This window comes from Ambystoma mexicanum, chromosome 7q (genome assembly GCF_040938575.1).
Source record: "Ambystoma mexicanum isolate Mex_15411 chromosome 7q, UKY_AmexF1_1, whole genome shotgun sequence".
Classification (NCBI taxonomy): domain Eukaryota; kingdom Metazoa; phylum Chordata; class Amphibia; order Caudata; family Ambystomatidae; genus Ambystoma; species Ambystoma mexicanum.
In genome coordinates, this window is record NC_090941.1 from 173,825,345 (window position 1) to 173,841,004 (window position 15,660).

The 15,660-nt window shown below is 48.3% G+C and overlaps 1 protein-coding gene across 9 annotated transcripts in view; it reads right to left on the minus strand.

Moving 5' to 3' along the window:
- Positions 1–15,660, minus strand: part of FARP1 (FERM, ARH/RhoGEF and pleckstrin domain protein 1) — a 1,178,254-nt gene that overhangs the window by 159,769 nt on the left and 1,002,825 nt on the right. For all 9 annotated transcript variants that reach the window (XM_069640745.1, XM_069640749.1, XM_069640747.1 and 6 more), the window contains exons 18-19: positions 14,358–14,595; positions 4,917–5,047 (exon numbers count right to left, since the gene is read on the minus strand). In XM_069640745.1, coding sequence (XP_069496846.1) covers positions 4,917–5,047; positions 14,358–14,595 — 369 coding nt within the window. The remainder of the gene's footprint in view (positions 1–4,916; positions 5,048–14,357; positions 14,596–15,660) is intronic.

The window sequence follows — 15,660 nt, forward strand, 5'->3', positions numbered from 1 at the left end:
CTGGTTCGTGATGAAGAATGGCGCCTCCTTCTCTGGAGAGAAGATCCGCGTCCATCGGCAGCTTGACTGGTGTGGACGCTGACAAGTCCAGAAGGTCCGGGAACCAGATCTGCCTCGGCCATGCGGTGCGACAAGGATCATCCTGCACCGGGACCTCTTGAGCTGGTTGACGAGCCGGAGTAGCAATGGCAAAAGGAACAGGCCGTCCCAGGGGAACGAGAAAGCATCGCCCATGCTCCTCGGTTGGGGAAACCTGCTGGCGAACCTCCGGCACTTGGAGTTCGCCGCCGTCGCGAAGAGATCGATCTGGGGTTTGCCCCATCGTCGGAAGAGTTGGTCCACTTGATCCTGGCGCAGTTCCCACTCGTGGCACGAGTGCAGCTCTCTGCTCAGTGAGTCGGCGATGGTGTTTTTTATCCCCGCCAGATGAAAGGGTACTAGAAACCTCCCTTGGGCGACGGCCCAAAGCCACAGACCCTGGGCTTCCTTGGATAGGGCAGGGGATCTGGTTCCGCCCTGCTTCCGAATGTAAAACATCGTGGTGGTGTTGTCGGTGAAGATCCTTACCACCTTGCCCTTGAGGGACGGAAGGAAGGACCTGAGGGCCCAGAACACTGTACGGAGCTCTAAGATGTTGATGTGGAGAGTCTTCTCCTCCGGGAGCCAAAAGCCTCTCGCATGGAGACCCCCGGTGTGCGCTCCCCAACCTTCCAGGGAGGCATCCGTCGTCACCGTCACCTGGTGGGCCGGGGCCAGGAAACCTGTTCCCGCTGTCAGATGAGAGCGGACACCCCACCATCGTATCGCCTGACGGAACGCTTCGTGAGCGGGATCCTGTCCTCGAAGCTGCCCGTCGTCTGGATCCAGTGGGCGTCGAGGAATTCTTGCAAGGGCCGCATCCGAAGTCTGCAGTGGCGCACCAGATAAATGCAGGAGGACATCATTCCGAGGGAGGACTTGATAGACCTCACTCTGGCCACGTCTGTGGCCAGCAGACGTTGCACCTTTCCTAGGATGGTCCTTATCCTTTCCTCCGACGGAGAGGCCCGCCGCGCCACTGTGTCGAGCTGTGCTCCCAGAAACAGGGCGACTTGCGACGGGACCAGGTGAGATTTTGGAAAGTTGGAGAACCCTAGGTCCGTGAGCAGCTGGACGGTCTTCGCAGTGTGTTCCACGGCGAGCTCCCTTTTCCTTGCCCGTATGAGCCAGTCGTCCAGGTAGGGGTAGACGTGGAACCCCTGCAGGCGCAGCCGCGCCGCCACCGGTGCTAAGCACTTGGTGAACACCCTGGGTGCCGATTTTAATCCGAACGGGAGGGCCTTGAACTGGTAGTGCCGCCCTTTGACCACGAACCTGAGGAACTTTCGGTGTCTCTTTAGAATAGGGATGTGGAAGTAAGCATCCTCCAAGTCCAACGACGACAGGAAATTACCCTCCTCCAGCTGTCGCAGCACGTGCTGGAGGGTGACCATCCAGAACTTCTGTGCCTTGATGTATTTGTTTAGTCGTCGCAGGTCCAGGATGGGACGCCATCCTCCTGTCTTCTTCACGAGGAAGTATCTTCGGGACGAGCACCTTTCCTGAGCATCGCCCTTACTTCCAACAGCAGTTGAGGGACGTGATTTTCCTTCCTGGCCACGGGAGGAATGCGGGGGCACCTCTTCTGGAACTCTAGGGCGTGCCCAGGGCCAGGGCGTCCAGCACCCAACGGTCGGTGGAGATGGACTCCCACACGCCGACGAACTTCGTCAGCCGGCCTCCCACCGGGGTGCTTCGGCGGGGGCCCGACCCAACGGTCGGTTCAATCTTGCTTGGAGGCCGCTTTGCCTCCTTGACCACCTTGGCGACGACGCCGGGATCCACCTGACTTGCCGCGTCCCCTGTAGGCCTCCTGCGACGAAGACCTTGTCGCTTGACGGTACGTAGAGGAGCTGCTGCCGGCTCCCTTGGAGGCACCCTGTCTGCCTCAGGAGATCCGAAAGGACGGCCGTCGCTGTTGGAGCACACCCAGTGCACGGGCGCCTGAAGGGATTCATCAACCGCCTTGCCAAAAAGGTTGTTCCCATCGAAAGGCACGTCCAAAACCTTGGTCTGAATGTCCTGGCGGAAATCCGTCGCCTTGAGCCATCCTCGTTGTCTCAGGCAAACGCTGTTGCCCAACTGACGGAAACCGGCGTCAGCGATGTCCGTAGCCACCGTAATGGCGTGGTCCGAGGCAATCTCACCTTCCTGTAAGATTTACAGGGCCTCAGCCCTCTTGGCGTCCGGAAGGAAGTCCAACAGAGGGGCGATCTTGAACCACAACTCCCTGTCGTAGCGGGCTACGATGGCCAGGGCGTTGGCCGCCTTGATGGTCGTCGCTGCAGATGAGATGACCCGTCGTCCCATCGCATCCAGCTTCCTACCCTCGCCGTCCGGAGGGGAGGTTGAAGTCGAGTCCGATGCCCCACCCCCGCTTTCTTCTTGGCCGCCGCCGAAACGACCGAGTCCGGGGTAGGTTGCGCCCTAAGGCACAAGGGGGCAGCGTCGGGGACCCAGTACTTCTTCTCGTACCGGTCCCTCTTCGCAGGAGCCGTGGCAGGGTTCTTGAGGAGGGTAAGCCCCTCATCCCAGATGTCATCAAGAAGCGGTACGGCGAGTACCGTTTTCCTTTTAGCCTCGCACCGTTGGTAAAGGAACCCCTCCTTTTCTTCGGGGCAGAGCTGGAAGAGCTCGGATGCCCTGGAAATCATAGCATGGAAGGATCCAATCTCGTCGGGCTGGGACGCCGGGGTAGGGGGCGACGGGGGACACGTCCCGTCGTCGCCTCTGTCGTCATCCGTACCCGTCGTAGTCGTGTCCATGCCTGTATCATCCCCGAGGGTAGTGGAGCGGGGGGAAGGCAGAGAAGGCCGCAGAGGCGGGAGAGGAGGCCTAGGATGCGTCCTCCTCCTCTTAAGTGGTGGGCTCTCCGAAGGTCCTGGCTCCGGTTCCCCCGTCGGGTCTGGCTCAGGTACCTCTGTCGGGGGAAGGGGCAACCTAGTCCTTATCTCCGAGCATAAGGACTGGATGGCTGACAAAATGGCCGCCGAGGTGTCCTGCAGCGCCGGAAACGACGGGAGCGAGGGCTCTTGAGGAGCCTCGTCTGCGTCACTGTCGCCCTCGCCCTCGTCGGGATCCCTCCCGATGGCCTGGGCCTCCTCCACGACTTAGATGAGCTCCTCTTCAGAGGTCATGTCCGTATCCACGACGGCCACCAACCCCTCCCCCACCCTTTCCAACGAGGACTTCGTGGGGGTCTTCTCGATGGGCCTGAAAGAAGACTCCCTCTGCGGTGGCAGGGAGACTCTGGTACCTGAGGGCGCCTCCACAGGCGACATCCTCAATCGAGGTCTTAGCAGGGTGAATTAAGGCCAACATCACCTTCTGTACGCCTGGGGCCTTCACCTTGGGGGGAGGGTCCGAGCCTTGCTCCCCCTCTGCCGGAATCAAGATCGACCGGGGCCTCTCCAGAAGCTTTGCCGGGTTCTCGGACTTCCTCTTACCCGAGCCAGAGCGTTGGCTTGTGGTCGATGGTGCCGGGGAGGATGCGCCCTGCCTGGCAGCCAAGGAGCCCGACCGTTCGGCGCTCCCGGTGCCCGCGGACTGGCGGTGCTTAGCCTTTTGTTGGGCCCCCGTCGCCGGAGCACCCTCACAGGACTTAGAAGACCGCTCAGACTTCTTTTTCTTCTTCTCGCCTGGCAGGCTCTTACATTCCAGCCAGTTGGCGAGACGGAGGTGGCGATCCTTCATGGTCCGCTCTGACATGTTCCCACAAAACGCGCAGTCCTTTTCCTTGTGCGTCTTGTCCTCATGGAGACAGTGGAGGCATAACGAACGCTCGTCCTCCTTGAAAACGTTCTGAAGCTGGCATCCAGGGCAGGTCCTGAACAGCTTCCCGGGCGTCGAGCTCCCTTTCTCCTGGGCCATGTCCGGGGTAGGCCTCGGAACGTCTGGAATCCTCCAAAAGCGTAACTCGATTAAATATTCACCCTTGAGGGGCGTAGAAACTCCGAAACGGATCCCTGTTGATCGGAAGTAGAAACGGTGGAGCTTGAGGCTCTATTTAACGGAGAAAATTAGAAAATCTGAAAAAAGCGCGAAAACGCAGCAAAAGCTCGAGAGCTAAGCACGAGGACTCCCAACACTTGAACGTGCGGTAAAAATCGGAGGATGGCTGCCAGGGGCGGGGCTTGGGGAGAGGGCAGTCATTGGCTGGGGGCAGTATGACCCAGAGACCAGTGATTGGTTATTACTGAGAAAGACAGATCAGAAACAAAACTGATACTGATTTTTTCTATACCGAGGATTCCCGGCCTGACGACGGGGAATATTCATGAGCATGTGAATCCATGCCAGACCCCATGCTGGAGAAAGGGTGATATCTCCCAGCACGGGTTCCCCATAACGGTGGACAAGTGCCCCCAAAACAAAAACAAAAGGGAGGTTTTGGGGTGGGACATGGGTTATATAATGACTCTCACCATGTCCAGTAGTATTGTTTGGGGTTCAAAGGAAGTGATGGGGTAAGACTTGCAAAAATAAAATCTACCCAAGAGGTTGTCTGTGGTCTTGTGAATATGTTTTGTGAATTTAGAGATGGGTTCGACTGCCCCGTTTTGACTGAGACCCACCTTGATTTTCACATTATCTTTCCCCCCTTCTGTAACTGCATGGCGAACTGAGAAACAATGATTGAGAGAAACTCGGAGATAAGCTGTGATTTCTTCCAAGCCTTCCGTTAATCTTCAGCGTTGAACAAGTTAGTTATGCACACATGGTGCCCAGAAAAGGGGCAAGGAAAAATAGAAACGGTAGGTGAACCCATGGATTTTTATTTATGGCAACAGTTATACAATTAGTCATTCAATGTTTCACGCACGCACTCACATACTTACCCGTCCTGGGATTACAAGATTGTCGATGCCTAGCAGATCCTTCTTGAGCTCTTGCAGCTTCTGGAAGTTCTCCATCTTAATCATTGTACCATGCAGCTGGGCTACAAGTTCCGAAATTTCTGCCAAAGCAGCTAGTAAAGACAAAAGAAAAAAGGTCAAAACCTTTGCGTTTATTCAGTCTTGTAGTGTCCCTTTCCCTGGACTGCAAGTGGTCGATTTTCTAATAAGTTAGTTTTACTTACCCATGATTTAGACCAGGTGTAAATCTGAGTTACCCTAAGTAACCCATTTGTGAATAGGTCCAGAGTAAAGGTCTATGACATGTGCAAAAATAAGCAGCACGTGTGAATGCAGGAGACAAATCATAGATTGACCAGCTGAAACCAGTGATCAGTTTCACAGAGAACACAGAGGCGCAACAGACACATTTGTAGTCCCACCTAGTACTCAGGGATTACCTCCGACTGGCTAAAAAGGCTGGGTATGAAAGGTCCAGAAAGTGTAGAAGAATGGGCAGCAAAGGAGATTCATGAAGTATGTATGGATGGAAAATGTATAAAGAAGTAGTATCATTTATGAACAAAGTGTGGTCACAAAAAAGTCCACATCAGTCTGCTATGGGGCTGCTTTGAACATCCCCTAAAAATGCGATATCGGGAGTTGCAATTTCCCCAATCGGTTCGTACAGAGCAGGATATCCCTTCTCTGCTACCAGAGTTCAACACTTTGAACTTTCATTTTCTTTCACAAGCCACTACTACATGCACTATCAACAGTTGACACATGATCTACATTGGTGAACATCTGTACGACATATAAATGAGTGAAAAAAGCGAACTGGCAGTCGACAATCTTGTCTATTGTGAAAATTGACCCTTTCCTGGCCCTCTGCTGCTTTTCGTGTACATGCGAGCTCTGACTACTAGGAGACACTGACATCTACTGTGGGATAATGAAGCCAGGAATAGGTGCATTCCTGGTGGAATCACTGTCCCTAGGAGCCTGCTCTGAATCACTCCTTGAAAATAAGTGGGTCCCTGCAGTTAGTTAATTGTTTTAAGAACTAAAAGGGTTTCTATGTTCTTTGTGTGGCTCAGCTGAGACTCCGACCCCTTGAAATTTCTGCAGTCATCCAGCCGGGTCTTTCTTCTCCCTCAATTCTCTCATCTATTTGTGAGGGTTGTATTAGCCCTCTTTGATAGGTAGGATTGAGGTGGCAGAACCCTTTCTTAAACGCTGAGCATTCAGATTGCAGGAAGAGGATTTTTAGAGTAGGTGCTGCTCATCACAATGCCCTCATGAATGCATGTCACCTGCTGGAATCCATTTTATCCACAGTCGCCACAAAAAAGCTGCATTTCTTTGTAGGGAATGGTGACTACATTTTCCTTTTCAATTTATTGTCTTGTGCATGAAAGCAGGTACTATAAACTGGAACTTTGTGGCCTGTGGTTGACCAGGCAGGGGAGTCTAAGGTTTGTCAGACAATGTCCCGGTTGATCAGGTGGCTTTTGCAGGCGAGTGTCCAAAAATCTACAGGAGATGCATGTAGCCCAGTGACTAATCCAACTTTACAAACATTTAGAATTTAAAGCGGTCTGTAGAAAGGGAAAACACAAGGTAGATATCTTTTGGCCTTCAAAGAATTGCCCTTCAGAAAAGACGACAGGCACAAACACCACTAGCCCTATGCCCAGTAGGGACAGCCATGCTTTGAGGAAATACCAGCGCCACCCAACCTCCTAAAGTAACTGAATACAATATGGAACTACTTCTCAAAGGCAACCCCCTCTCTGACACTCCATTCCAAAATATCTTCTGAAGGAACACCGTGCCTACAGTGTATTTTATTTCATGTTTGCATACAAGCCTAGAACCACGTCAGAGTTGGCACTGCCAGTGTCACAACTACCTTCTGGCTTGCAGCACACTTCGGCCCCTACTGGAGTATGAGGATCTCTACAGAGTGACGCTGTAGCTGTGAGGCCAAAGGTTTGTGAAATGTGTCTACGGATTAAGAAAAACTAAAAAGTAGATTTAGGCTTCATAAAAGTAATTATATCACCCTTGAACAAGATGGCCCATTCTGCCTCTGAACAAATTGCGCTGTTTTACAGCTTCCAGGTCAATCACGGGACACTGGTGTGTCCGACTCCCTGTGAGGGAGATTTATCATGTTTATGCTTCATCCCCTCTCCTAGTGAGACCCCCCCAGCACCTTTTGCTAGATTTCTGAACCGTTTTCTTTAAATCCTGAATGAGTGGAGCCTTTTTCCATCCATTCATTCATTCTAATGGGCTCTGTCTTTTCGAACTCTGTTGTCTGTGTTTTACTGTCCTAGGGAATCTACTTTCCTCCATAACTCTTTTAAGGCATCTGTATTTTACTTTTGCAGCACACAGCTCCTTTGGGTTCTCCTTTGATATAATGTTCTATATCCTAGATTAAGCACAGTTCTTAAGTGGATTGCCTTCGTATCGCGCTTCTCTCTGCTCCTGTGACTTATGTCACAGACAATTTCCTAGTTATGGCTGGTGGCGGTGGATGCGTTCTACCAACTATTAGGTGCATTTTCCACCGAAAGGCTACGTTCATAGCCCCAGTTGTGCACAATAGGGTCACACAAGTGTTAACTTGGTGGTTCCTTTCTTTTCTCGCCATTACTAGCGTGGTTGCTCTTTGTAGGCCCTTCTTCTATCATGGGGGGGAGCTGTGCAAGTGTTTTTCCTTTGGCGGGTGTTAGGCAAGTACCCTTTGGGTGCACTACAACAACCCTGACCTCCTGGCAATAGGGACCCAACACCTTTGGTATAAGTCTGAACTACACAGGTTGGTAGTGTAGCTGAGCAGCCAGGCTCATCAAGAGGGGTCAATGTGAGCAGTAATGTTGTGACACAGAGTTGCACAGTACAGTTATTCAAATATACACTTACACTCCAGGTTTCTTGATAAAACACTTAATTTATTTCAGAGTCAGTTGTATAAGCCTTCTTCAGAAGGCAGCAATATATAGATAACACTTATACTTCAAAAACACACTTGGTTTCTTTAAATTCGATGATACCCATTGGAGATGGCACACAGACACTTCTTACACCGTCAGGTGACAAATAGCTAGGATACTGTGGACATTGATTTATCACTGATAAATTTAGAGCAAAATTGAGTTTGATGTAAAAGAAAGAATAGAGGAATGAAACCTAGGTTAACAAATGATTCACAAACTGGTAAATACTTTTAAAAACCTTCCAATCCACAGTAAATTAACCCTTTCATGGGGAAAAGGCCAAAGCACAAAGTCAGAGGTAAAGAGGAGTTTCTCAGGGAGCCTGGACAGCCAATGTTAATTGCACAATGGCAAGGGGAGCTGAAGAACTTGCAGGTAGGTAAAAAGTCTTGCACAATGTTTTTAGAAATGTTTGTAGAAAATATAACACTTGAAGGGCCACAAGCTGGGAGACTTGTGAGGGGCAAAGCTGTAGCAACTCTGCAAGGTAACCAAGACAGGTCTCAACTGAGGGCAAGTAAGGCTACACAACAAGAGGTAAGTTCTCTTAGACTTTACAGTACCTCTGGTTAGAAGAAATGGTTCCAGCTGGCTTCTGTTCCTGTACAGCTCTGCAGATCCTGTTCCTGCGCCTCTGTTGTGGGGACAAGGAGGAAGTCTGGGGACTCCTGCTCTGCAATGGGAAGGTGAGCGGCAGCAATGGTCAAACTTTGATTCAGCGGTTCTTCAGTGTTTCAGCTCCTCGCGTCTGACAGCAAATCGCAACACCGCGGATCTCGGACATATCTTCAGACTTTCCTTGCTTCTGGGGTCCAGCACTCTGTTGAGGGGGCTCAGGCCTGGTCAGTCCTGCATCAGGAAAGTCTGAAAGATCTTCCTAACGCTCGGCTCCGACTTAAAAACAACGCACACAATCTGGTGTTCCTCTCCCTGGCACTTCGGTTCCAGCAGCAGAGTGGAAATGCAACCAGCTTTGAGAGGATGTCCAGACGGGCTTACTTTGGAGTGGATTGGTCCCACTAACTCAAAGGGATAAGATGTCCTTGCAGGGCTTCTCTAGTCTAGGTGAATTCGGAGCTTCAACACAGCAGCAGGGCTTCGCCGGGCAAACCAATGGCCCAGGAGTTGCAGCAGGCGCCTCTTCCAAGTTCTTCGGATTCCTTCGTCCAGTAGTGACCTCTTCCTTCCATGTCAAAAAGGCTTGCCTTTTATGCAGGTTTCTCCCATTCATGCCAGTCTAGCTGTCAATCACGCAGCACGGTGGCTGTCTTTGCCAGACAGCCAGCCAATCATCTTTGGGTGCATTCCTGTAACCAAGGGGGTTAAGCACAGGGAGTTTCGGGCACCTCCCTCGCTTCCTGCCCCTGTCAGACATACTGGAACCAGAAGTGGGTTTCACTCATGAATCCTGTCAAAGACAAAACGAAAAAAGGGACCAAACCTGGTTTGGCGCGCAGAGTAATTCTCAAGAAGGACCTTTCCGACAAGAAATAAGTGCCTTATTGTGGCTGTGAACGCAGCCCGCGGTAAAAACACACAATGATAGTAAAATGTAAACCACTGCCACCAGCCATTAATTGTAGAAAGGGTAACATAAAACTGTTACATGAGAATCTAGACAAAGGGAATACTAAGTAACCCCTCCAGAACCCTATGGTAAGATCGTGTGTGCTGGGTCTAGAAAGTTACAAAATGTAAGTAGTCAATTTCACTTCACTGCTCTTGGAAAGAGTAGTTTCACCAAGAGAAAGTATTTAAACCTTTGGGAAATCTAAGAGACTTCTCTGTCTCACGGCACTGTAGGTGCTGTGTGTCACAATGTAAAGATGATGCCTATGGAGTTTGTCAGACTCCAAAGTTAAATGAAACACAGAAAACACAGAAAATTAAAAGTACAAAGTCCCAAAGTTCAGCAAAAGAGCTAGGGGTGTCTAAGGTGGGAGGAATTTATCACTAAACTGAACATTCTCCCTAACAGTGGGAAACCTAGTGTACCCCCGCCTAGGCTAGTATTTCTGAGCAGGCAGAAAGTAGGGGAGGAGTTTTTCCACTCCCCTGCTCTGTGTGTCTGAATGGAACCAGCTCCCACTGGGGGTCGGTCTGTACTGACTGAACAGCCACACGCCCCTTTAAATTGCTGAGAGAGATTGCACAGGAGCGGGTGCTGAAACTGTATAAAAGGTGAGATTCCTGAGGTCAAAGGCAAGTCGACCACTGGAAACTGAAGTAACTGAACAAGACAACCAGAGATGCAGTTCATATACTTGGGTGAACTACAGTTCCCAAGTAGTAAAGAGGGATTTTCATCCCCATTTACATTTTATAGTGAGCCAGCACACCCTACATTAGGTGGCGTGCTGGGGGAATACAATGTATCCCCTTTCTTACTTACCTGGTAACATTTTGTTACAAGTGCAAGTTTCCTTGAATGGGCGGTGGCAGTGTAACTACTTTTATGACTTTTTAGTCATTACTCGCAGGAGGTTAATTCAGCCTCTGTAATGTACATAAGGGCCACCGTTTTGCTATAATGGTGTGCTCCTTTTTTCACCATTTCTTGTGTGCTTGCCATTTCTGACGTCTTCCTCTGCCATTCTAGGTGGGAACGACCTCAGTGGCAGTATGGTCTTTTGCAGGAAACCTGGGGATTCCCAGCTCAAGCTCCAGGGTGTCTGGATAGGCAGGAAGGGAGGTAGGGGTCTATAGCTCTGCAGCCCTTTGTCTTTCACCTTGCCTGAAAGCAACGCAGTTCCAGTGGGGTGCTGGCTGTCCACGGAGAGAATGCAGAAGTTGTGCTGTAGTTACCGATAAAAACGGTGAGCCTGGAAGTTGCTGACAAGTCAACCACTGGAGCCGAAACCAAAGAGGAAGATGAAGAAATGCCGGCCGTAGTGATTTCCAGCGACCGGAGAGCCTGCTCTGTAACCAGAGGCTGCGGTTACCATTTCTTACAAGTGACCTGGGGACTCCAAAAATGATCCACTAGGCTCAAGAAGACCGGCATTTTGAGCCAGCCTACGTTGTGCTGTGACCTTGCAAGGCTGCAATACCCAAATACCCTGGGACATCGAGCCATCATGCGGTCGGTCCATGGTCTTCCGAATCGAGCTGAAACTTTGGTGGCATCCTGCTGGACCGCCAGTGACCCCTATTGAGTCTGAAAAGTCACCTCACCAGAGTGCTGGGCCTTGCAAGTGACGAGAATCCAATCTGCGATATTCAGTCTTCTTCTGGTTCTTGAAAAGGGCGCCAAAACCACAGAGCGACATCCAGCCGCAAAGAAACTCTTGCCTGAAACATTCCCCGTTGATCCCTGCTGCAGAAGCCCTTCAAGTGTCCTGTCTTCATCATGATAAAGGAATTCGACTGGGTTTTGGCTGCAGATCTTGAAGTCTCCCCCGCTGCAACCTCTTCTGTGCCGAGTAAACCAGAGCGAAGAACCTCTTGCCTAGAGCCTTCACAGTGATCCCTGCGAAAAAAAAAGTGTCCTGTCTTCAGTCTTCATGATACAGAAATTCATTGATTAGGGTTTTGGCTGCAGATCCTGAAGTCTTCTTGCTGCAACTCTTCTTCCGTGCTAAGGTACTGTGTTGCCTGGGGTATTTACTTACCTTAAGCCTGTGTGATTTCTGTAAAGCTTTGGGGTGTTCTTGTGACTGGGAGTCCTCTCATCCAGTTCACCAGGCCCACTGCTGGAATCCTCCCAGGGTGTCTAAGAAGTCCCTGGACCCAAACTAACTTTAAAGTGAACCACTTACTTGTTGAAGTCTTCCACAAGCACTCTGCCTTTTGGCTGCTACAGAACCCTAGCTCACGCTGCCTACAGCTGGTTCCTAGACCACTAGGGTCCCTCCTCTGCCCCTGGGTGAACTCATGCAATAGAATAGGGAAGAACGGGATAAGTAAAGCATTTTGCTTGAAAAGAACAAGTGTTTAAAAGTACTTGTGAAATAATTAGTTGGTAACTAACTCAGAGTGGCCAGCTACAAAAGCTCTTACTTACCATGAATGTGTGTTGTGCCATTCTGAAAAGTATACATAAAGGTTAATTTACTCAACTGTGAATTGGTTGTGCCTCGTTCCGAAAAGTAATGCGGTTGGCTTCACTATTTCTTTCAGAGAATAGTTGTACAAGTTCCCCAACTGGGTCTTGCTTCCCCTCACTTGCTGTATAGCCTATTTAGAATAAGTCTGCCTTAGGTTTTACCGACCCAGAATAACATTGAGTCATTCACAAAGTGTAACATTGGGTTTTGCTTTCCCTGGTCTATTTTATACAGATGCTAAAACAGTCTCAGGTTTATACCTACCTTTAAATTGCTGGTAGCTCCCTTAAAAGGTATATTGGTTTTACTTACCTTCAGTTAACTGTGTGCCATCATAAAACAAGTTAAATAGTCCTTGCTTGATATATATATATATGATATGGCATTTATAACGCGCCTATACACAAGTGCTTCAAGTGCTCAGTGTTCCACTGATCTGAAAAGCAACTGTAATAGTATATTACATCATTAGGTTTTAGCTGCTTAGAATCTTGAAAATTGTTCTTTTGTTGTAGCTGATCTTGGTCTGCCTGGTGCAATCCTAAATTAGCGTAACAAGTTGATGTTCATTTTAGATTGTGTTCCACTGAGCTGAAAAGCAACTGTAATTGTATATGACATCAAAACTGTCTTATTCAACTAGTAGAACTGTGTGTTATCATAAATGTAGTTATAGGTATATACTGTTCCTTGAATCTGTGTTCCACTATCCAGAAAGGTATCCTGATACTTGGGTTGGTTTACTATGTGATTTGGTTGCGGAGTATCCCTGCATACCTGACAGGGTCTACCTCCCCTTGACTTACTGTAAAGTAATCTAAAAGTAACTAATGGTTTTTACTAACCATGAATAGGTCTGACCTATACTAAATATGTATGAAAAGGTTTGACTTCCCTAGAATTACTGTTAGGTATTCTGAAGACGGTTTTATGCTTTAGTATGTGTACCTTCAAGAATGGTGGTGTGTTTTTATAAACGCGTTTATGAATCTGACCAGTACTTACCCCCAAGACTTAATTTGCCCTATTTGTATTAATAATATACCTTTATTTTTTATAATACTTCAGGTTGTAAATGTTTCCATTGAATCCTTGGTATACTACAGGTTCTATGTATTTGTATTTATTTATTTATAAAGCGACTTACGCCACTTTCCTACAGCCCTCTCCCCCCCCCCCCCTAAGAAAAGCCTGGCTGCTCGGTCTACGCTACCATATACTCAGGTGGTACAGCATTATACTAAGAGTGGAGTCTTGTGCTATCTCAGTTAAATGGTTTCACTAAGCACTTAGGTGGACTTCAGAAAAACTGTCCCAACAGTACCTTTTTTATTAAAATACCCAGACGCATAGGTAATGTCAGCTAGATATACTTGTGTTGCACCATTTGGCTTGGGGAGGAAAAAATATCTCCTGGTAGGTGTCGTCAAGTTCACCAGGCGTTTCTAGTCCCTGTCCAGGAACTAAATAGGCAATATATGCAGTGCACGCCTCATAACAACAAGCATTGAGAAGATGGGGAGGGAGGGGGAGGATGCTCTCGACTGCCAATTGACCCGAGAAAGGACTACCTCAACCTTGTTCGAAGGAGTGGGACTCAGCTTAGGTGGTATGCCATGTCACACAGATTGAAGCAGCCTCAACACACCCTGACCTGGACCAAAAATACACTACCAACGGGGATACCAGCTTGGAAAGGGCTAAATGTGTTCCATCCACTGTCTGCAGCACTCTGTAACCCCTTCTTCCATTATCCTTCTAACTTCACCCTTAAACTGATATTCATATTATTGTATCTTAATACTGTATCCTCTTGTACAGTGCTCAGGGACGTCCCAGGTTGTGTGCTATATAAGACCCAATAATACATACATACACAAGGGACTCATTACACAGGATCCTACAGACTCATTCTTCCAACTACTGACAATTAGAACTAAGGATTAAATCTGTTTACAATTAGCCACTGAAAACGAATTAAGCATAGTTTGACATCGGTGAGCTAGTGACCTAACAGGGTGTGAAATGCAAACAAAGAAATAATTCATGATTTACATCTACATACAGGAACTGTTCTTTCCACAGTGTCTGTGCCTTCAAAGAGTACAGCTTTCCACTACAGTTCTTTCAAGAATGGTGTTCTCATATACAATAAATGCTAATGTGTCACTGCATTTTAACTTATGAAGCATGTGGGCCCGCCGAACATTTGATTTAAAATTACTTTAGCAGCCCCTACCCCAACACAGTATGACAAACCTTGTAATCAGAACAAAAAACATGCAATTCCCCCCAGGTTTCAACAAGGCCTCTATTGTATGCATGTTTGAAGAGTTACCTCCCATGAAGACTAAAACATTGTTTCTGCTCTTGCAGCTGGCCCTTACCCCTGGAGTCTCTGAAGTCCACATGATTGGGCGAGTAGTGCTTGCAGAGCCGCTCCATGACCTGCTTGTAGTGCATTAACCTGTGCAGTGGGCGCAGGAAGAAGGTGTTCAGGGGCAGGTAGCAGACCTTCTGTAGCTCAAAGTCCCTGCAGAGAGCTTCCAGCTTGCGAGAATTCCGGGTGCCTCTTTCCAGCTCCACAAGGACCTCGTTGTGCTTCTGTAGGTGAACCGTCAATTGCTGCACAGAAACAAGAGCCACACAATGGCATCAGGGAAGCCATGGACTTTGCATGGAAATTTGGGGTGAACACAGCCACAATTTGTCATATTTGCACTAATTACAGTGGAAATGTAACCTGCATTTACCCAACCATACAATGTGTAGCCTCTTAATGGCCATTACACTCATTTAGCACAATGGAGAAGAATGCTGCTGAATATGTAAGACCGAGAGGGTTGAACAAAGACAGGAAAACATAGTGGATACTATAGTACCTTACCGTATAATATGAGGTCATTGTAAATCACTCCGGTTTTCAAAAACATAAAGACCACAAAGGCATTTGCTATTCTTTGAGAAACAGGATGTGTTTTCACTTGGTTTTTATTGTCGCAAGTTATGCAGTCAAAGGTAATTGCTTAACTTTGTACAACACTAGATTATGTTTGGTTTTATCCACACTGAAACAATATATCAAAATAAAATGAAATAAATAAAATCCTTTAATCCAGCTTGGCAGCACCATGGTTGCCAGAGACATTGACACAGCAGAAGTAACCTGCTAGATAAGTGGTGACAGGAAATGTCAGGCATCAGAGGCCGCCCGAGCAGAAGTCATTGGACTACATGGGAAGTCAAGCCTAGCCTGTAGTAATTCAATGAGGTACAGACTGACACAAAATAGAGGGTTTCTTCATTTTCTACATAGGGTGAGGTACCCGTGGTTAGGGAGATTTATCAGTTGTATGCTCAGTCCCCTCTCCTAGTGAGACCCACAGCACATTTTGCTGGACTTCTGGACATTTTTTTTGTTCTCCTTAATGAGGGGAGCCTTCCTCCCCCCAAACCCCTCATTAATTTGTATATGCTTCTAACCGTGGGAACTCTTATTTTTTTGGGAGCATTGCTTTCCTCCATCTCTCTTAAAGGCATCTGTGTTACACTTTGAAGCACACTGCAACCTATGTGCAGTGTGTTAAGTAAGAATTAGTGCAGTCGAACTGGTGTGGGACTACACAAGACTTATCTACTTGGTATTAGGTAACCCACCTTTTAATATAGGCCTGTACTACACAAGTTGGT